This window comes from Hyaena hyaena, unplaced genomic scaffold, assembly GCF_003009895.1.
Source record: "Hyaena hyaena isolate Hyena2069 unplaced genomic scaffold, ASM300989v1 scaffold_36, whole genome shotgun sequence".
Taxonomy (NCBI): Eukaryota; Metazoa; Chordata; class Mammalia; order Carnivora; family Hyaenidae; genus Hyaena; species Hyaena hyaena.
Genome location: NW_024080668.1, coordinates 3,335,527 through 3,355,754, shown reverse-complemented (window position 1 = coordinate 3,355,754; position 20,228 = coordinate 3,335,527). Strand labels below are relative to the sequence as shown.

The following is a 20,228-nucleotide window of genomic DNA, read 5'->3' as shown; positions in this document are numbered from 1 at the left end:
CCGAAACAGGCTCCAGGCTCCGAGCTGGCAGTCAGCACAGAGCCCGACGCGGGGCTCGAACCCACGAACCGCGAGATCATGACCTAAATGAAAGTCGGACGCTTAACCAACTAAGCCACCCAGGCGCCCCTAACATGAATTATTTCTATAACAAACATTGTTTAAATCTTTTAAACAATGCATATTCTGACTAATTGCTAGAATTTTTCAACCTCTTCCTGGTTTTATTAATGATGAATCAAGAGAGCTAGAATTTCCACAAGGGGAAGCAAGAAAAGAAAGCAAATGTATGACAGTTTTGTTCCAGGATCTGAGTCCTGATGGAGAAATCCCCCAGTTGCAGAACTGTACTAAAATTCAATTAATGTCATCACACTCCTTTCAACAGTACACCAGAAACTTACAGAGGGCTCTGCGGGCATCAGGGAGTTATAGAGTCTCCTAACCACTTGAGTCCCCATCTTCGGAGTCCCTAGAAAAGCCGGATCAGGGCCACCTTAAAATAGGAAGAGGGAGAATGTGCAAAAATACAGAACAGGGAAAAAAAATTCCAAAGATAAACCAATCTATTAGGGTCAGGCTCCTGCTCCAAATCTACCAACATATGCCATCTAGCTAGAAGTTTCAGAAATAGTACCCTGGTTAGCAGGAAATCCAGCCAAAGATACTATAATCACAACAGGGCTATCCCAAGGGCATTTTAAAAACTAGCCAGTTAGGCTTAGTAATAATAAAGTAAAGAGCAATGCTTCCCTATCAGTCAAGCAAGGATGTATTTTCTCTCCTCCCTACATTTATCAGTCAATGACCATAGGAAGGATTCTGAAGACAATCAGGACAAATACTGGGGGCTCTGCTTCTGGCATGCACTTCCATTCATCCTCAGGAATTCCGTTTTAACCTAGACAGGCTGCATTTATATTTTATGGAAGAAATGTTTTACATAGTACTTTAAGTTTACAAAGTGTTATCACCTACAGTATATTAGACCGACATGGTAAATAACGTTGGAAATGAAGTTCACTTTATTAACCCCCAGCTAATAGTAACAGGCTAGGGAGTTCCTCTGCCAATTAGTGATGGAGTAAGTTTTCTAGTCACTTCTTCTGAATCCACTTGCACGAGGTCTGTGCCAGAGAACAAGCTGGGAAAGTGATGATGATGATGATAATGGCAGCCGATAATTGGCTACAGACTATATACTGTTCCAAGTGTTGTTTTTTTTTTTTAACTCCAAACATTCTACGAAGTTGGTACTATTATTTACCAACTATTTCGTGCTGTGATTCCATTCTCAATACTGTGTCGGCCTTAAGGAATTATCCGTCTCAGGGATCAACTGAGGGGCGTTGGTATTTGGGGAGAACAGCGTACAGACTGAAAGGGGGCGTGCGTTACTACTCGGGTCTCCAAGCTCTCAAAGTCTGAATCAGAAACTTCATCCTAAGCACCTGTAAGGCTCAGAGCCGGTTCTGAACCTGAAACTTCCGCCTGCTTCTTTTCAACACTTCCCCCGCACCCCCATCTCACCCCTCCATGTGTCCTCATTTGTGATCTGGATGCTCAGCCAGTGGTAATTATGTTTCCCAGGCACCTCCCACCTTTAGCACCTACCTCCTATTTCACCCGTACGTCTGGTTCAGCATCTCTGACCCCAGCTCTTCTGAGCAAGGCCTCCCGCTGCCGCGCCGCCGCCGCGCCGCCGCCGCCGCCGCGTTCCCGCTGCCATGGTGACGCGGAGGCCAGCCCGATCTCGCCCCGCCCACCTCCGGCTGGCGCGAGCCAGTCCCGGCTGACCTGGGCCCCGCCCCCTGCCCGTCCGGCCCCGCCTCCGGCCGAGACCACAACCCCGCGGGCCTTGACCCCGCCCCCTGCCTTCCCGACAAGCCTCCTGCGGGCGGAGACAGCCCCGCCTCCTGCCTGCCAATCTCCCGCCCGGGGAGTGCCCGCCTTCTGCAGTTGAGAGCCCGCCTCCTCGGCGTGCAAACCTCGTCTCCCCTGTGTCCCAGCCAAGGCCCGTGGAGTAGGGCGCCGGGAGTCTGGATTTCCCCACCGCCCCTAGGCTGAGCGAGACCCGCTGCACTGACGTGGAGCCCGCAGACCCCCACCCTGCAAAACGCACCAGGCATGTTCCTTATGCGATTTATTGATCCTAGCGACTCTGCGCCTGAGAGCCAACAGTGCAGCCAGGGGGAGCTTCTGGGCCATGCAGTGCTGTCAGTGACTTGAAATACAGGCAACCGGTGGTCGGGGAATCGCTTCCTCCACGCCTCACCCCTGCCCTCGTTTGTCTTTTTAGGTTCTGGGACCTTTGACCCAACCATTGAGGGAATTGCCCAAGCCAGCCCTGGGGACTGTGTGTGAGAACTCGGAATGCTTTATCAGGGCATTTCTTCGGTTTTGAATATAAGGTGTATAAAAGAGACACCATTAAATTAAGCCCAACAAAATCAGTTTAAGTGCTGGGGTAACCCGTTCTTCCTGCACTTTTCTTGAAAGCAAAAGCAAAGGTAGGGGTTAAACTTCCTGCACGCTCCCCTCAGCCCCTCCTTTTGTGAAACTCCATTCCCCGTCCCCCCGCCCCGCCCCAAGCCAACCCAAATACAACTCCAAGTTCACAGTGGCAAACTGAAGGCAGGCCTAGGGGAGAGAGCAAGACTGGGGGCACTCACTGGGGTTCTGGAGTTCTTTAAGTTTAAAAGATGGCAGCCATCTCTGGGCAGCCAGCAAATTCCCCAAAGCAGCCTCTCCCCACGTGAGTGGCGGTGAAATGACAAAACAGGTCCATCCTCCGCCAGGTTCACACCAGGGTGCCTTTCTTGCTGTCATAGCGGGGTGTGGCCTGGGGGAAGCGAAGGGTTGCATACTCTGTAGCATTTTCTAACTGCAGATGCTTCACCTCCAGAGCGGAGCGTGGCTCGGTACAGCTGTACACTTGAATGTCTGCATAATGTAAGCTGCTCTCCTTGGACCGGAGGCCTCCACTCCTCTCCCGAGACGCAGGCTTCTGTAACACCTGCTCATACGTATGTCCTGTTGTGTCAGGGGCCTGCAAGAAATTGACAGCATTAAGGGAGGTACTTGGCTTGCTTTTGCCCCTCACCTACAAACAGGGTCAGCTGTAATGATGTCCCTTCACTTTGCTCCTTTGTGGAGCAGAACGAGCAAGTTCTGGTTCAAGATGACCCAGATGCGTCCCAGGGTGAAAAAGCAGGAACCTTGAATCCCATGTCTGAACAGCCCCCTGGAAGGGACAGAGGCCTGTCGTTACCTTGGTGCCATTCTGCTGCTGCTGCTGCTGCTGCTGCTGCTGTTGCTGCTGCTTCTGCTGCTGCTTCAGTGTCGGTCTTGCTTGGCTTCCTGAGAGGCAGAAATCCAACTTAAATCCATTATCTCTTCCTTGTCTCTACTGAGCTTACCCTCTTTGAGTCTCTATTAAACTAGTATAGTGGGCTTCTAACTAATCTCCCTGCCTCTGGGTTCACCCCTTTTACTGCTACCATCCCCACATCCAAACTCCTTTCACACTCTGCTCCTGATATCTTCCATACTCAGTTTTCACCTGCCCCTAACACAGCTCAACAAACATATGCTGACAGCCCGTGATATGCCAGGCTCTGTGACGCATTCTGGGCACTGAAGAACGAGCAAGCTATTTTCTCTGCCTCAGGGAGCTTACTGTCTACTGGAGGAGGCAAATAATTAGACTATTAACAGTGCAAGGTGGTCAGTGCTCAGATACACCAAACAATTGGTCACTTTCAATCAAGTCAGTCTGTTTCTCCTTCCTTCCTTTCTCCCTTCCTTCTTCCTCTCTTTCTTCTACATGAGATAATGGTACTGCCTGAATTACGCTTTCCTCTTTGCTCCTCTTCCAGCCTGGGGATTTGCTATTATTCCTTCGACGCTGGTGTTTTCGCCTATTCTCCAATGGTGGGAGTCCGTTTCGGCACTAGTAAACTACACTGCAGTTACTTGTTTAGGTGCAATCAAGTCTCTCAAACTTGACTTTCAGCTCTTCTTGTGCCCCTCTGCCTGCTTGGGACCCAGCAGAGCGCCTCACACACGCTATAAGTGCTCGGTTAATTTTTGCCCGGTGAATGAGAGAACAGGCAACCTTGCCACTCTAAGATAACAGAAAGAATGAGACCCAGAGTTTCAGAGCTGGTCTGGGACCCAGTATCCGAAAGATTTCCTCTGCTGTACTGTCTCCCATTATCCCTTCCAAGGCTGCTACTCCTCTTTTTCATCCTTAGGCCCTTTCCAAAGACACTGGTTCTAGTACTTTCTCTTCTCTAATTTGACCACTCCAAGCCCCGACCCCCAATGGCCAGTTACCCATTTTCTTTTTCCTCTGGGAAGTTGATGGGCAGCTCCTGTGAAGGGAAACACAGATCACCCAAGTGTAAGTGTCCTGGTCTCTATCTTCCCACCTTCACCATTTGTTCTGTGGCCTCCTAACAGTCTGGGATGACCTTCCCCAACCTCCCTCTAACAAAGATTCACCCTGAGCCAGCCCAAAAGCATTTATCAAGGGTACCACATCTCTCCCTCGAGGATGGTTCTGGAAGGTGGAGTGGTACAACTGACATAACCAAACCCAAAATACAGCCTCAGGCAATCAGGCGCAACTCGCCAGGGAGATTGTCCAGGGAGATAGTCGGGTTGAGGGCTATTCTGGGATTGTCTAACAGGCTAATCCCAGCAGAGGGTAAGGGAAACCTGCCAAAAAATGGGATATTCCTGGATTTAGAGACCCTCTTGCTACTGCACTCAGTGTTTTATTTTATTTATTTATTTTTTTTTTCAAGGTCTCTGCTAACATGGGGTTCCCATTCTGGGAGTCACGGAAGCTGCCACAACCAGGGTTAACTAGTTAGGACCCCTCCAAGCCCTTTTCTAATCTCCCTCCCTGTTTCCCTGTCCTTGTTTTTAATTAACAGAGAAAGTGAGAGATATTTAACCTTTCACATTCACAGCACAGGGAGCTCTGAATTTGGTGAGTGACTCAGCTGCCCTTGCCCTTGCTGCAGGACAGACCTCATTTCTGAGCTGCAGGACAGACTCCTTTCTGAGCCCCTGGGGTCCCCAGCGGAGCCAGGGTGTCTGCGTGATTGTCAACTGTTTGAATGCCAGAGAAAAACACTTGTCTGAGGAAATAGGCTGAATAGTTTGAGGCTTACTCCGATGCTTTTTCTTGCTAGTATATTTCCAACTCTCACCAGAGCCAACCCTATCTGTTCTGACCTCTGTCTCCGTAAGGAAATTTCCTTCTTTTGCTAACTAAAAAGAGAGAGAGAGAGAGAGAGAGAGAGAGAGAGAGGAGCTTCTAAGTCATGTCCATTTTACTGCTGTGGAAAAATCAGTATTTTCACATACACATTTGACAGAGGTTTCTGTTTTGGTGTGACTTTTGGTTTTAATGCAGCTTGCTGAGTTGAAAGCAGATGGAGTCACCATCTGAACTTTACTGGTGGTTTGGAAGAAAAAAGCTTTGAAACCACTTCTAGGTCTTTCTACTTCTATTTTCTACGTTTGCCACTCCAGCTCTTCCTTTTGTTAATTTAATTTAATTTTTTTTTTTTACCTCTGCCTGGTCATAGCCTTATCCTAGCCTCTAATCCTTTGCCCTTGTTGCTAATATTCTCCTATTTACTTCTACTTAAATGGATGAAGAGAATATAAATTCTAAAGTAACAGACTTGGGCGACCCAATGTTAGTGAATGAAACCTGTTCCCATGTTGGATACTGTCTAATGCCTGGACACAAATGGAATATTCAGTTAGACTCATAGTTGATAGGATTTTAGTTTTAGTTCAGAATTCAGGAAACTAAATGGGCACTTTCATTTATTGGTAGTAGGGGAAAAAATGGCTCAATTTTCCGAGAATGCAATTGACAAGAAGTATAAGGACGCTTAAACATAAGATGTGTACCCTCCGATGTAGCAAATCTATATCCTAAGAAATAATCAGGCACAAATATGGATGCTCATTGTAGCATTATTTACAATTGCAAAAAATAGGAAATACCCTAAATGTTCAACATTGGGAAACCACTACATAAATGGCATCTTCTATAACTAGAACATTATACATCCATTTAAGAAAGATGTGCAGGGGGTCTCCTGGGTGGCTCAGTTGGTTAAGTGTCTGATTTCGGCTCAGGTTGTGATCTTGCAGTTCTGGGGTTCAAGCCCCACATGGGGCTCTGTACTGACAATGTGGACCCTGCTTGGGATTCTGTGTCTCCCTCTCTCTCTGTCCCTCCCCTGCTCATGCTCTTGTCTCCCTCTTTCTCAAAAGTAAATGAAACATTAACAATTAAAAAAAAAAAAGATATTGGAAGAACATATAATAGCATGGAAAACCTTAATCTTTGTAATAAAAAGATAATAAGGCATGTTTTGAGGTAAAAACTATGCACACAGACATTTCAAAATGGTTACGTGGAGGTGATCTTTCTGAGTCACTGTGCAGGTCGGCGTGCATAGGAGAGGTCCAGTGCCCAGATGCTTCAAAGCCTTATTAAAAATGTTTGGGTTCCCACGAAGCCCTACTGTACACAAGATTACCAGGAAATTTGGGTAGGAATGGGATGGATGGGCTTCATTGTTTATAAGATCAGGATAAAAGAGGTAAAGCTTTGAAAGCTTCAAGTCCTGCACCCACTCCTGGTCATCATTAACCAGCTTTACTTGGAGTACACGTCAGATGGAGCGTCAGTCTGGCTGTAAATCTCAGCAAGCTGTTAGATGGGAACATTCAGCATTGCTGCACACTTGTCAATATGTGGTTTCCTTTGTGGTGCAAATAAATATAACTGCGAGGTGCACCAAAAAAAAAAAAAAAAAAAGGATCACGTAGAAATATACTAAAATATTCCTGTCGTTTATGATTGCTGTAAATATATTCAGTATATTTATGGTTGCTTCTTATTTCCTGCTCTTTGATATTTTCCAAATTTTCTGTGGTGAATATTACTTTTGTCATCAGAAAAGAATAATAATGAGGACACCTGGGTGACTCAATTGGATAAGTGTCCAACTGTGGCTCAGGTCATGATCTTGTGGTTTGGGAGTTCAAGCCCCACATCGGGCTCTGTGCTGACACCTCAAAGCCTGGTAAATTCTGTGTCTCCCTCTCTCTCTACCCCTCCCCTACTCATGCTATGTCTCTCACTGTCTCTCAAACATAAATAAATATTTATAAAAATTTTAAAAAAAGAATAATGATAAATATAAAATAAAAATTTTTTTAGTTGTCATACTATCAGCCTCTGTAAGTTTATTGAGATAATGAGAAACAGAGGGAAACGATATTTATCTACTTAAAAGATCTAATATTTATCTACTTAAAATATCTACTAATATTTTAAGAGGAAAAAATGTATTTTGGTTAGAATATCCGGGGTAGTGTTTCTATTTTTTTTTTTTAATATTTTTATTTATTTCTAGGGGAGAGAGAGACAGCATGAGCAGGGGAGGGTCAGAGAGAAAGGGAGACACAGACTCTGAAACAGGCTCCAGGCTCTGAGCTGGCAGTCAGCACAGAGCCCAACGCGGGGCTCAAACCCACGAACCACGAGATCATGACCTAAGTGAAAGTCGGACACTTAACCGACTAAGCCACCCAGGAGCCCCCTGGGGTAGTGTTTCTAGCTAGGCTGTAGTGTTGGACTGATGGCATCAGACTAGCTGTGTGAACTTCAGTAAGTTTTTAGCTTCATCAGGCTTTCATTTTCTTATTAATAAAATGAGGATAATAATAGAACCTAAACACCATGGATTATCATAAGAATTATATAAAATAATTGATGTAAATACTCAGCTAGGTGCCTAACGTACAATGAACATCAGTAAAAGACGACTGCTACAATTACCACCATCAGAGGAAAGATTAACCAAAAATGAAGAATATGAAAACTTGAAACAAAGGAAGTGAAAGTTGTTACACTCTTTTCTGTAGAAATTCTTACATGTTCCTAAATGTTCTGTGTCTACGGGATATCTCAGAGTTTAAAAAGTGACTTCCCTCCTCCCCTCCCCCAATCCTGATAAAATTCTGGGAAACTTAACATTGTTTCCATCTTGCAGATCGGTCAGCTAAGGCCCTAGAACTTTGGTATCTTACTCAAGAAGGCAGGGGCCAAATTTCCCATTATTACTACGTTCTCTACATCTGTCATTATACTGGGTACATATAGGTATTCAATTATTATTATTGAATTATAATTCAATTATATACGTATAATATTTGGTAAATAAGTGAGTAGTAAGAACAGGATTTGAATCCAACGTACAGATTCCAAATCATATGCACTCTTCAATGTACTGTATCTATTTCTGTAAATACAGTGATGGTCTTTTTTTTTTTTTCACAAGCAGGACATCCTCAAGACTGACCCAGGGATGGAATATATAGCTAAGAAAACAGTGAACAGGATAAAACCAGGTACAGGAGTTTAGAGGGGTTACATCCCTGGGAAAGAACAGTAAAAGCAGTGTGAATAATTCATTGTGAGGCTTTCCCATATCCTCTGCTCTTCAAACCTATGCTCTAAACAACATAGGTCATGCTATCTATACTGTACTCGTGAGGAAAAAGAGAAGTTACAGGATTTGCCTAAGGTCACACGACAAGCAAGTGTGAAAGCTATATTCAAATATTTCATGGATATTCTCCCTCTCTCCACTTCTGCCCTTTTAAACAAACATTTCTTCAAAGTTGATTGCTTCATTTGGGAGGGCAGATTATGTAGTGGTTAAAAGTATGAGCCTTGAAGTCAGCAGGCCTGGGTTGGAATGCTGGTTTATTTGCTCACTAGCCATGTGACCTGGGACAAGTCAACTTCTCTGAGCCTCGAGGAGTAAGGCCACCTCCCCTCATAGCATTGTGGGGAAGAGTAAATGAGATTGTTTGAAAAGTGCCCGGAATACAGTAAGCTCGCCAATGCTATCATTAATTATCATCATCATCTGGGGAAGAAAGGAAGGGAGAGAGAGGAAAGGAGAGGAGGAGAGGGACAGAGAGAAACCGTGCCAGTTCACCATTCCGTTCCCGCTCTGGCCCATTTTACTGTCAGCAGTCTTGGCTGTGTTTTCTGAAAGAAGTGAGCACAGAAAGAGGTAATGCTCTGGTGCTGGCACCCGGGAGGTGTGCCAGGCAGAGGGAGGTGGCTGTAGGAGGTTGGTAGAGAACTCTCTGCAGGCTTTCCCTTATTCTCTGGGCCTCCGTGTCCACCAGCAGAGAAGTTACCCTCCATCCCCTGCCCCTACTCACCAGCGTCCCCCGCAGCAGAGCTGGTTTCCCATGGTGCTCCTTCACCTCCGCCTCCGAGGGAGCCCAGCTGTTTTTCTACATAAAGAGGCTTGTGCATTTCCTGGTTCCTGGTTTAGCTTTCAGTAACAGCTCCCGGGAGTCTTTGTCAGTGTCAGATTTCAACCTAGCAGGTTGGACTTTGGAAGCCACCTGCTGGAATGATTCCCAGGTGACTGTTCCCAGCCAAGTGGTACAGGAACACATGTGGGCTCCAGGTAAGAGCTATCTCACCTTCGGGATTTGGAGCTGCTTTGAAGAAGTCATGAACTTTGGGCGTCAAGCTTCAGTGAAAAGGAAACTGAGATAGCAAAGGACCCTGGGTTTCCTTAGGAAATGTTTCTCTACTACATCACGCTGTCATTGAAATACATCCTCTATAATGGAGTCAAGAGTCTTACCTTGTGTTTCCCCAGCACTACTCAGGTTGAGTGGAGTTTCACTTTCACAGTAATCAGTATCAGTTTCTTATTATCCCTGTCCAGAATCTGGGTTTGAAAACTGGAGTCTCTTGGAAATTCTAATTTAGGGAAATGGATTCCTTTCATAGCCCCCCCTTGCATTTGGAATCAATGTGAGCAGATCCCTTTTTTCTACGATGGTGAAAGAGAGAAAGACCTAACTCATTACCTAATCCCCTTGCTGGTCAAAAATCAGATGGTGTTATGACTGGAATGGCCTCTCAGCACTTCTTGACCATTGACTTCCTCATGCTCAGTACAGAATTACAGAATCTCTACTTCCACCTCAACTCACTCTCTCCCTCCAATGACCCAAAGTTAGACTCATTCTGCACTCACCAGTGAGCAGGGTGCAGTGAGCAAATTCCTCTGTAGAAAATATGGGCTCTGGGAGAATTTGTGAAACCTGTAAGGCTTCTCTTCAGGGCTCCGACCCCTACATTGCCCAGATGCCCTGTTATTTTTTGTGCCCCTTAGGGATGTTCAGGACCCACCACTCAGCCCCGGACTCCACAGGGTACACTGGACGCTTCCTTCCTCCCCCTCCTTTTTCCTTATGAGAAATGGGCATAATGAGAGTGATAGTTTGATAGGATTGTGGTGAAGATTATGTGAGATAATGTACACAAAGTTCTAGTCCACAGTCTGGCACATGGGAAGCTGTCAGTAAGTTCTACCTATTGTTATCACTTCTTCTTAGCTAATTGTCAGACAGCAAAGCATCTCACTTTATCATCTTGTGAGGGATCATTGTACTAGCCTCTTACTTAATGGCTATGCTTCTCCCCAGCAATCCTTTCTATGCACCATTAGTGACTGTATTCTTTTCATCCTGATACCCAAACTTTTTAGCCTGGCACTCAAAGCCACCACAATCTGGTCCCTTTTTAGCCACTTTCTCTAACTTAAAGGAGAATTTTAAAGGAAAACACCAAAGAGATTTTATGACCAGAAACCCCAAAGGAACCCACAGTGTACTGTGGTACCCAGAAAACCTTAAGCAGTGTTAATAGAAGTTAGAGTGATAAACAAGGGTATTGATTATTCCACTGAAGTCTGTACCAGTCAGCCCATGACCAGAATAATCATTTTAATCCACATGTTGAATTCCAAGTTACACTGTCAAAAGGCAGGGTGTTCTAGAGAAAGTTGTCTAGGTTTGGAATGTCCTGGAGGCTCCTGGCTGCCTCAGTCAGAGGAGCATGTGACTCTTGATCTCGGGGTTGTGAGTTTGAGCCCCGTGCTAGATGTAGATATTGTTTAAATGAATAAATAAACTTTTTAAAAAGTTATATATGGTTAAAAGAGGTAGGCATGTTTACTTGGGAAAGAGAAACTTTAAGAGGAAGGGATAGTTATTTTAGAAAATCTGAAAGGGACTTCCAAATGAAAGAAGGATTGCACTGATTTTCTGGACATAACCAGACCAATAAGCAGAAGTTACTGAAATGAAGACTCTGGGCCAATAGAAGGAAGAATTTATTAGAAGTATGTCCAAAGAGTTCTGATGAAGAACTCCAAAAAAGAACTTACAAAGTTCCAAGTTCCCCATCACTTAAAGTGTCCCAGAGAAGGGCGCTTGGGTGACTCAGTTGGTTAAGCAACCGACTTCAGCTCAGTTCACAATCTCTCAGTACATGAGTTCAAGCCCCACTTTGGGCTCTCTGTTGTCAATGCAGAGCCCAGTGAGGATCCTCTGTCCCCCCTTTCTCTCTGCCCCTTCCCTGCTCATGCTCTCTCTTAAAAATGAATGAAAAATTTTTATAAACATCCCAGAAGATGTTGACTAACAGTTGTAAATGAGTTTGAATGGTGTGGGGATTTGGGCTTTATCAGAGGTTTCAAATTTTTTTCTAGCTAAGGAACCCTCTCTTTTATTTATTTAAAAAAAATGTTTTTATAGTTTTTATTCATTTTTGAAACAGAGAGAGACAGAGCATGAGCGGGTGAGGGGCAGAGATAGAGGGAGTTACAGAATCTGAAACAGGCTTTGAGCTGTCAGCACATAGCCCAACGCAGGGCTCAAACCACAAACCGTGAGATAATGACCTAGGCGAAGTCGGATGCTTAACAGACTCCGCCACCCAGGCACCTCTCTTATTTTTTTATAACTTTTTAAATGTTTATTTATTTTTGAGAGAGCGAGCGAGTGCGCACACACACGCAGGGGAGGGGCAGAGAGAGGGAGACACAGAATCCGAAGCAGTCTCAGGCTCTGTGCTGTCAGCAAGGCTCGAACCCACGAACTGCGGTATCATGACCTGTGCCGAAGTCGGTGCTCAACCAACTGAGCCATCTAGGTGCCCTAGGAACCCTCTCTTTAAATAAAGCTCACGTAAAAATAACAATTACAGAATAGATCAATGAGAAGTCATTTTGGCTAAAGTCCAAGTAGAATCCTTTCTAATCTTTTTTTCTTCTCAACCAAATGTAAGTTTCCCTAGAATAGACAATAAACGAGCATAGTTTTTAAATTTTATGTTTATAATGAACATCTTCCATAATATATTACCTGGGGGTTGATAAATACTTGTTGAACGAATGGATGAACCAATGAATATATTATTAGTTATTTCTCTGAAGCATGCTTTCATTTTTGATAGATGGTAATTTTTTAACCAAGAATTGAATTCTTTGAGTGAGGGTTCTTGGGAATCCACAGATCCTTAAGAAGGGGTACATGAATGGACCTCAAGAGGTGTGTGAACCTATTTAAATTGTAAGGCAAATTTGAGAGCATGTGTATTTTTTTCTGATAAGGGGATCTTTTGCTTTTGCTAGATTTTTCAACTGGGTCTATAACCGAAAAAAGTTCAGAATCAACCACTTTAATGGAAGAATTTCAGGTGTCCATGACAACCCGGTAAAACATATTCTGGGGGCAGGGGGGCTCATCTGGACACTCCTCAAATCATACACATGCATGAACTACAGAGAGGGATTGAGAAGTCAGGCCCCCATGCTTTCCTGAACACGCCATATCTCTCGTATTAAGACCCTGCATCCAAAGGAACGTTCTCTGGCCATCACCACTGCACAAATAACCCTAGACCCCCTGTATTTGGTCTTGGATTGGGTGGGTGATGCAGTGATTCCTCTCTTGGGTATGTTCCAGAACTAGAAATAGAGGCCTCCCCTGTGCAGAGGCTGGAGAGACTCTGGTTTGGTGACAGAGGTCCTGTGTCCGTGCCCTGCCTACGCATACTCCATCGCTCAGAATTAGACACCATTTTCACTGGACAGACCTTACTACGGGAAAACAGGGCTTTGGGCAACTCTCTCCAGCCTCAAACTGTTTCCCCAGGCCCTACCCAACACAGGCCAGACAGGCTGGAGACCCTTGTTTTTGTGTCTCTAATCACCAGCTCAGACAGTGCCCTCTGGGCTGTTTGGATGGCATATCCCTTTTCCCTCCCAGGATCACTCTCTCTTTTGTTGCATTGTGAGAAAATTATGGCTAGGAATTTGATCTGGAGCCAGGGTCAGCTTCCGGGTATGATCTCAGCATCCAAGTGTGAGCTCAGGGTGCTGTGACGTTGGGCACATCTAACTGAGGAGCTTTTTGTCTAGCTGGCTATGACCTCCTCCCCCACCCCCACCCCCCTCGCCCATCGCATCGTCCAGGCCACAGAATAGGGAGAGGCACAAACAAGGCCCTGAGATTGGGGTTTATTCAGCTCCACCCAGGACTAAACAAACGCTTTCACATGTCTCAAGGGACCAAACCATACATCGTGGGCCGTGCACGTTCCCCTTCCCCCAAGGATGCTGCTACCTCTGGGGTGGTGGGCAGCGGCTCCCATCACCGTGGGAGGCGGAAGGGGGCTGGCTGGGGGCTGGCTCGGCGGCACTCAGGACTCCCCTCTGCTTGCCTCCTCCTCTTCCTCTGGATCGGGGGGCGCAGGGAGCAGGGAGATGTAGACCTCGTTGACCTCCGTGTCCAAATGCCGGCCGCCCCGAGGCGCCTCCAGGTTAAGGATGCCGTCGTGGGAGAGAGCGGCGCGGACCCGCCAGGGGTCCACGTCCGCAGGCAGGACGTAGGTGCGGCAGAACTCTCGGGACACGAAGCCGTGGCGGTCCAGGCGCTGGGGGTGCCGGGCAGACACCTCCAGCAGGTTGTCCACAGTCCTCACGGTCACCTCATCTGGGGTGAAGTGGCTCACATCCAGAAAGGCCTGAAATTTGCCCTCACTGAGCCTGAGCTCGGAGGCCCCGGCCCTGCCGCCCCCCCCAGCCGCGGCGGCCCGGGGCCGCACGTAGTAGCCGTGGTAGAGGGTGGGGGTCAGGATCTCTTCGGGCAGGAGGCCTGGGGGGCGGAGAGAGAGGGCAAGAGCAGGATGAGGGGGAAGGCGCTGGGCACAAGGGTGAAACGGGGCGGTCAGGAGACGACGACCGGGGAGAGCAGGGGAGGGGTCGGCAGACGTGGGGAAAAGAGGCTGGGGGCCGCCCGCACTCGGCGGCTGGAAGGAGGCTGCCGGGAAGAGGGGGCTGAGTTGGGGAAGGGGATGGGAGTGGGGGAGGGCGAGACAAACGGGGGGCAGAAGAGGAACAGGAAGTCCCCGCGAGGGGCCGGGGGCAGGCGCTGGAGCCTGGCGCGCACCGCGTCCGCCCCGAGGTCAGAAGGCGGGGGACGGAGAGCCCGGCTTGGCTGGGGGCGGAGGGGGAGCCTGGGGTGGGAGACGGCTCGCCCGGAGTGCAGTTAAGCCCGCAGTGGGGTGGAGGCCAGCACCGTTGGGAGGCCAGCCCAGAATTTCGGGAGGTGGGGGGGGGGGGGGGGGGGCGGCGTCTGCACCGTACCTTCGCCGAAGCGCTGCTCGCCCAGGCGGCTGGGGTTGGCGAATTCGTACTCGGTGGTGGCCGGGTGGGCATGTGGCACCGAGCGGCCTGACATGGCTGCAGAGGCGTCGGCGGCCCTGATCCGAGGTGCAGCGACCCCTCCAGCTGCCTGGACAGCCGGGGCTCGGTCGGAGGTGGGGGGCGGGGTCTACACCACCCAAAATAGTGCCGAGCCTGGGGCGGGGGAGGAGCGGGGAGCCGGGGCCCTGAGCGCCAGCGACAAGGGCGCGACCAGCCCCGCCTGGACCCCCGTGCTCCCCCCCCTTCCCCCGCACACTCCTCAGCTGTCGCAGGCTGCCCGGAGAGACAGCTGGGGGTCCTGTCTGGGCAGCGAGCTGGGGGTGGGGAGGCTGGTGCGGGAGGCCCTGGAGAGGCCTCGCCGAGACCCTCAGTTGGTACATTTCCCACACTGCTTCCTCTCCTCCTCCGTCCCACGCGCCCTGCACCCTACTTCATAAAGCTCTCCTGGTTGCAATGTTCTGTGCGCTATGGAAGGTCAGAGATGCAAGAAACTTTTCCACCGTTTCTTTGCCCTGGGGTGAAGAGTCTCCCTGCCCAGATCAATGTCAGAATCCTTTCCTGAACCCAGGTCCACCCCGGGCACCACACAGATGCCTGGCACTGACTTGGTGATCACTGCTCTCCTCCAGGGACTCAACGAAGAGTTAATGTCCCTGGGGCACAGCCTAGGAAGATTCCAGTTCCTGCCCAGGCCCAAGATAGTTGCTGGCCCAATTCCCCTGGCATGCTAGGCTGGGGAGAAGGAGGGGGGCACATCACCCACCTGCTTGGGATTCCTGACTCCAACCCAACTCCACAGAAGGGGGTAGGGGGGGCGCCACTGGGTGTGGACGGAAAGCTAGTCAAACAAGACCAGGGCAAGTCACTGGCCAGCTCAGACGTGTTTGTGTTTCTCTTTTCTTAGCTCAGTGAGTACTGGGTATGTGTCACACTGCCAAATCCCCGATCACAAGTCTCCATGAACGGGCGGTGAGCTGGGATAATAAAACTCCTGACATCACCATTCCAGAAGCTTCACAAGACTGCGTATATAAGGGGCTGGCTGCAGCTGCAGCTGAAGGAGCTGACCAGCCAGCCGACCCCCTCCACTCACCTAGCCACCATGGACATCGCCATCCACCACCCCTGGATCCGCCGCCCCTTCTTTCCTTTCCACTCCCCCAGCCGCCTCTTTGACCAGTTCTTCGGGGAGCACCTGTTGGAGTCTGATCTCTTCCCAACTTCTACTTCCCTGAGCCCCTTCTACCTCCGGCCACCCTCATTCCTGCGGGCACCCAGCTGGATTGACACTGGGCTCTCAGAGGTAAGTCTCCCTCTGCCAGGACAGGAAAGTTCTTCCTGGAACCTCCTGGAAATCTATCCACCTGCTCTCCTTTTTCTCCTTGCCTAAATCTGGCTATATCTAAGTGTCATAGGCACTTGTGTGTCCACCAGCAAAGAAAGACTCGGTTACTGGTTCTTTCCCCCCGTTGCCTGTTTGTATTTGATGCTCCTCTGTATCTTGCTTTACTGCATTTTTTCCATGTGCTGTGAGAATCACCTTTTATCCCCTAATTTCTAAGTAGGATGCCCCTTTCTGGTTTGATTTGTAAAGATCTACAGGGAAAGAGCTGCCTTCAGATTCCTTTGCTCACCTCTTCTAATCCCTCATACGCCTATAAATTTTATTGTTTCAAGTTTCAGAGTCAGGAAACAGCCCTGCCTCATTCTGAGCTTTTCATTTCCACTGTATGGAGCTGGAGACAGCAACTACTGTTTGTCTATTCCTTTGTCTATGATTTCCCAGGTTTCTCAGGGCTGTGACAGGGCACTGACCTGGGCCCATACCTAAGGAGAAAAGGATGTAGGTCAATTCTTGGGACTCCCCCTTACGTGTCCTAAGAAGGTGGGATAACGGGGTGAACAGATGAGATTGACAGAGAGCTGTCACAGATAACATTCCGGTTTAAAAATATTCAAGTGTGAGTAAACAGGAGCCGAGTGAGCAAGGGCTTTGGAAGGACAATCCGGGCCAGTAGAACATTCCAGATTGAGTGGGTGGGAAACTTGGCACAGGCCTGAGCAAGAAGAAGGGGCCTTTGTCTCATAGACAAATGACAAGGCCAGACATCAGGGTCAGAGAGGCAGCAGAAACTGTGCCCAGACCCATCCTTGTGATTGGCCTGGGTCGCCTTCTCTCCTGTCCCTGTAAATAAAGTTTGGATCTGATGCCCATGTGGTATGGCTTGGGTACCACTGTGGTGGCTCTCCTGAACCAGAGAGCCATGTTTATTCAAAATGGGATTTTTTAGCCGAAAAAAGGAGGATAAAGTCTGCAGAATGATGAGACTGTACTAGTGTAATCCACATTCCTACCATGTTTTCTCCTACCCCCTTCTCTCCACCTTGCCATTTCTAGATGCGTCTGGAGAAGGACAGATTCTCTGTCAACCTGGATGTGAAGCACTTCTCCCCTGAGGAACTCAAGGTTAAGGTGTTGGGAGACGTGATTGAGGTGCACGGCAAACACGAAGAGCGCCAGGTGTGTAGCTTGCTTTCTCTTCTGCTCATTCATTCAGCGCGTACTGTATGCCAGACACTGCCATCGGCCTCTGGGCCTGGCAGCCTTCCTGTCTCAAGCCATAAGGGTCGGGGACAGGATAGACCGGCTGTTGTTTGGGCCCGAGAAGTGATCCTTGTTGTTCGTTTTGATTTGATTGCCTTCGGTGGGATAGATGGGATGTTTATTTCACATTTAAGCCCGTAATTTTGGCCACCTTATAATCACTGGAGGAATGAAAAAAAAAAGTCCCAGTGCTTAGGCATATTCCAGACCAAATTTTTTTAAGGGTAGGCACCAGGCATCAGCATTTTTTAAAGGGCGAGGTGGGGGGAAGCTCCCTAGGTAATTCTAATGTACAAAGTTGAGGACCACTGAATTAGGAATAGCATTAGTTGGATCTGTGGTTGCTTTACATCATTATATGAATTTCAGGTGCCTTGAAGATTCTTGACTTTGGGACTTTGCTTTTAGATGTTCCTGAATCCTCTCATCTTTAGCTCATTAAATGCTCAACTACTTGCTTTGCCCAAGTTTCAGAGCTGCACTCAGTAGCTAACACCCTGCAGCCCATGCGGAAATCACTTAATTGAGAGCCTGTCTGACCAAATGCTTGCAATTCAGCTGGTATAAAGATTAGAATCAGCTAGTTCTTAGCAGAATCCTAGAATATGGACCAGCTTCTTGTTAATTTCTGGGAGGATTTTGAAATGAGTCAGCCTCTGATCAATTATTGATAACTCCAATACTTGTGTATCAAACAGTGTGGTTTGAGGTCCTCAGGCTGTTTCAGTTTTGCTTATGTGATTAAGTTTGGGTCATAGTCTCCCTAGAAGTGTTGTTGTTGTTGTTGTTTTTAGCAGCAGTCTGGAACATTCTGGGACATTCCTGAAGAGTCAGGACAATTTCTGGGCTTCCTTAGGGATTCAGATCTTCAATGCTGGATGATATTCTAGATCCTGTAGGCCCAACAAACATTGATCTAAACCTTTGGGAAATACCCCTAAAAATATCCATGCCTCAGTTTGGAGAGCTTTCAAGTTTTTGCTTTTTGACTTCTCAAACTCTCCTTGGTAGGAGCGACCACCTGGGCAACTTTAGCTCTGCCCTAACCAGAACAGCTGTGAAGTTTTTCTCTCTTGTTACCATGGCGTATGGTCACACCTAAGGGGAAGGAAGGTATCTGAGTTCTCAGCAAGGGGTGCTATTCTCTGTTCTTACCTCTCTCTTTTTTCCTCATTGTCTTGGACTAGGATGAACATGGTTTCATCTCCCGGGAGTTCCACAGGAAATACCGGATCCCCGCTGATGTGGACCCTCTCGCCATTACTTCATCCCTGTCATCTGATGGGGTCCTCACTGTGAATGGACCAAGGAAGCAGGCCTCTGGCCCTGAGCGTACCATTCCCATCACCCGTGAAGAGAAGCCTGCTGTTACTGCAGCCCCCAAGAAGTAGAAGCCCTTTCTTTAACTGCGTTTTTTAAAACAAGAAAACGTCCCCACCAATGAATGAAAATCTTGTGATTAGTGCTGAAGCTTATTAATGCTAAGGGCAGGCCCAAATTATGAAGCTAATAAAATACCATTCAGCAACAGATAACTGTCTTGTGTTTGACTATTCTGTATTTTAAAAAGAAACGTGGAAATACAGTAGATCCGCTTAATCACCACATTATGATTTAGGGGGCTCTGGGGACATTATAGTCAGAATGGCTGTCTCCACTACTTACTAAGAGTGTAAATTTAGCAAGTCACTTAACCTTTCTACTCCTTAAGTATTAGATTTGTAACATGTGGCACTGATTTGCAGACTGTTGTGAGGAGTAAATTAAGGAGAAAACATAGGTAAAGCCCTTGGCAGAGTTCAAGGAATATTAGTTCCTCTCTCTCCTTCCTTGATTTCAGCCCTCATTTCCAACAATAAATCTGAACGAAGTCTGGATAACAATGCATGAAAAGCCTTGGTAAGTCTCTGCAATTAATCATATTGCCGGGCAGGAGGCGGTGCCCCCAATATTGACATTTTCCTACTGCCTTCAGCTGATTCACGAGAGCAATAACCAGGACTTAGCTGGGTGACGATCACCAAACAAGCCTTTCAGGGGTGATCTCTAAATTACTTAGCAATAAGCTTTGAGAGCCAATTCAATGATCTATCCCCACCATAAAAAATTAAATTTTAGAATTATAATTAATCATTGCTCAGTAAGTGAATCTATTATTTAGCTTAAGCAAAGATATTTTACTCCACAAAACACCCCCATTCCACTTGTGGGTCCAGACAAAACTTCTGACTCAATTAATGAAAAATAAGCCCTGGTGTGGGTTTTCCGGCATAAACGTTTGCAGACAACTCCTATTTTACTGTAGCAGCGTCTATCTAATTTCTGATATCCCACAAGGACTGACCATGAGTTGAAATGAGATTCCTGCCTCCACAAAGCCAACAGATTGGGGGTTGGCCATGCTTTTAAAATATTCCATGCAAAAGTGTTGCCGAAATTTTTCATGATGCAGGGGTGTGGAGCTAGGACAATATAAATTGCACATCTAGACAGGCTCAAAATGTTCCCTCCTAAAAAACAATCTCCTAATAGAAATGCTGTGGTCTAGCCAGCTAATTCTTGTGGTTGTGTTGCAGACACTGTTGGGCTGCCTCACCAACCTATTAACCACCTTCAGTTTTGCCAACAAGCTCCCCGGATTGGTTTAGGTATCCACCATATACTTCCTAGTCATGTGCTTCAGGAAAGTGAATCCAAGCCCCAGCCACGGGTGATCTTATCTTTTTTCTTTTTTGAGAGAGAGTATGAGTGGGGGAGGGGCAGAGGAAGGGCAGGAGAGAACTCTAAGCAAGCTCCAAACCAGTGTGAAGCCCCACGCTCATGATGTGGGATCATGATCTGAGCCAAAATCACGAGTTGGAAGCTTAATGATCTGAGCCACTGAGGTGGCCCAGGTGGTCAATCTTGATTAGTCCAAATCAATCATGGAGAGTCCCTTCCCTTTATCAAGATTAGTCTTGAAAAGGCTGTGACCTAATTTTGGCTAA

At 47.4% G+C, this 20,228-nt stretch overlaps 3 protein-coding genes and 1 pseudogene across 4 annotated transcripts; 2 read left to right on the top strand and 2 right to left on the bottom strand.

Annotated features, from left to right (window-relative positions):
• Positions 1 to 2,126: 2,126 nt before the first annotated feature.
• Positions 2,127 to 9,434, bottom strand: CUNH11orf52 (chromosome unknown C11orf52 homolog). 2 transcript variants are annotated; one of them, XM_039229218.1, is made up of 4 exons: positions 9,283 to 9,413; positions 4,339 to 4,376; positions 3,272 to 3,360; positions 2,127 to 3,049 (listed from the first exon to the last, which is right to left on the bottom strand). In XM_039229218.1, the coding sequence occupies exons 1-4, from the start codon at positions 9,312 to 9,314 to the stop codon at positions 2,801 to 2,803; spliced, it is 408 nt and encodes a 135-aa protein (XP_039085149.1). In that variant the 5' UTR covers positions 9,315 to 9,413; the 3' UTR covers positions 2,127 to 2,800. The 2 variants fall into 2 exon arrangements, with proteins under 2 accessions (XP_039085149.1, XP_039085148.1); XM_039229217.1 differs by lacking the exon at positions 4,339 to 4,376 and having other exon boundaries at positions 9,283 to 9,434.
• On the top strand, positions 6,326 to 7,016 carry LOC120229897 (annotated as a pseudogene).
• A 3,994-nt stretch (positions 9,435 to 13,428) lies between the features above and the next one.
• HSPB2 (heat shock protein family B (small) member 2) lies at positions 13,429 to 15,525 on the bottom strand. The gene is made up of 3 exons (XM_039229215.1): positions 15,400 to 15,525; positions 14,577 to 14,789; positions 13,429 to 14,085 (listed from the first exon to the last, which is right to left on the bottom strand). Exons 2-3 carry the CDS (start codon positions 14,668 to 14,670, stop codon positions 13,631 to 13,633), a joined length of 549 nt encoding a protein of 182 aa, XP_039085146.1. The 5' UTR covers positions 14,671 to 14,789; positions 15,400 to 15,525; the 3' UTR covers positions 13,429 to 13,630.
• A 28-nt stretch (positions 15,526 to 15,553) lies between these two features.
• Positions 15,554 to 18,773, top strand: CRYAB (crystallin alpha B). Its single transcript, XM_039229216.1, has 3 exons — positions 15,554 to 15,939; positions 17,035 to 17,157; positions 18,429 to 18,773. The coding sequence occupies exons 1-3, from the start codon at positions 15,739 to 15,741 to the stop codon at positions 18,630 to 18,632; spliced, it is 528 nt and encodes a 175-aa protein (XP_039085147.1). The 5' UTR covers positions 15,554 to 15,738; the 3' UTR covers positions 18,633 to 18,773.
• Positions 18,774 to 20,228: the final 1,455 nt, after the last annotated feature.

Coding starts and splice junctions, on each gene's coding strand:
- HSPB2 (XM_039229215.1), bottom strand. CDS start 14,670: ATGTCAGGCCGCTCGGTGCCACATGCCCACCCGGCCACCACCGAGTAC. Junction 14,086..14,576: donor CGAGCAGCGCTTCGGCGAAG/GTACGGTGCAGA, acceptor TCCGCCCCCCAG/GCCTCCTGCCCGAAGAGATC.
- CUNH11orf52 (XM_039229217.1), bottom strand. CDS start 9,379: ATGCACAAGCCTCTTTATGTAGAAAAACAGCTGGGCTCCCTCGGAGGC. Junction 3,361..9,282: donor CTCTGCTGCGGGGGACGCTG/GTGAGTAGGGGC, acceptor TCTGCCTCTCAG/GAAGCCAAGCAAGACCGACA. Junction 3,050..3,271: donor AGCAGCAGAATGGCACCAAG/GTAACGACAGGC, acceptor AATTTCTTGCAG/GCCCCTGACACAACAGGACA.
- CRYAB (XM_039229216.1), top strand. CDS start 15,739: ATGGACATCGCCATCCACCACCCCTGGATCCGCCGCCCCTTCTTTCCT. Junction 15,940..17,034: donor TTGACACTGGGCTCTCAGAG/GTAAGTCTCCCT, acceptor TGCCATTTCTAG/ATGCGTCTGGAGAAGGACAG. Junction 17,158..18,428: donor GCAAACACGAAGAGCGCCAG/GTGTGTAGCTTG, acceptor GTCTTGGACTAG/GATGAACATGGTTTCATCTC.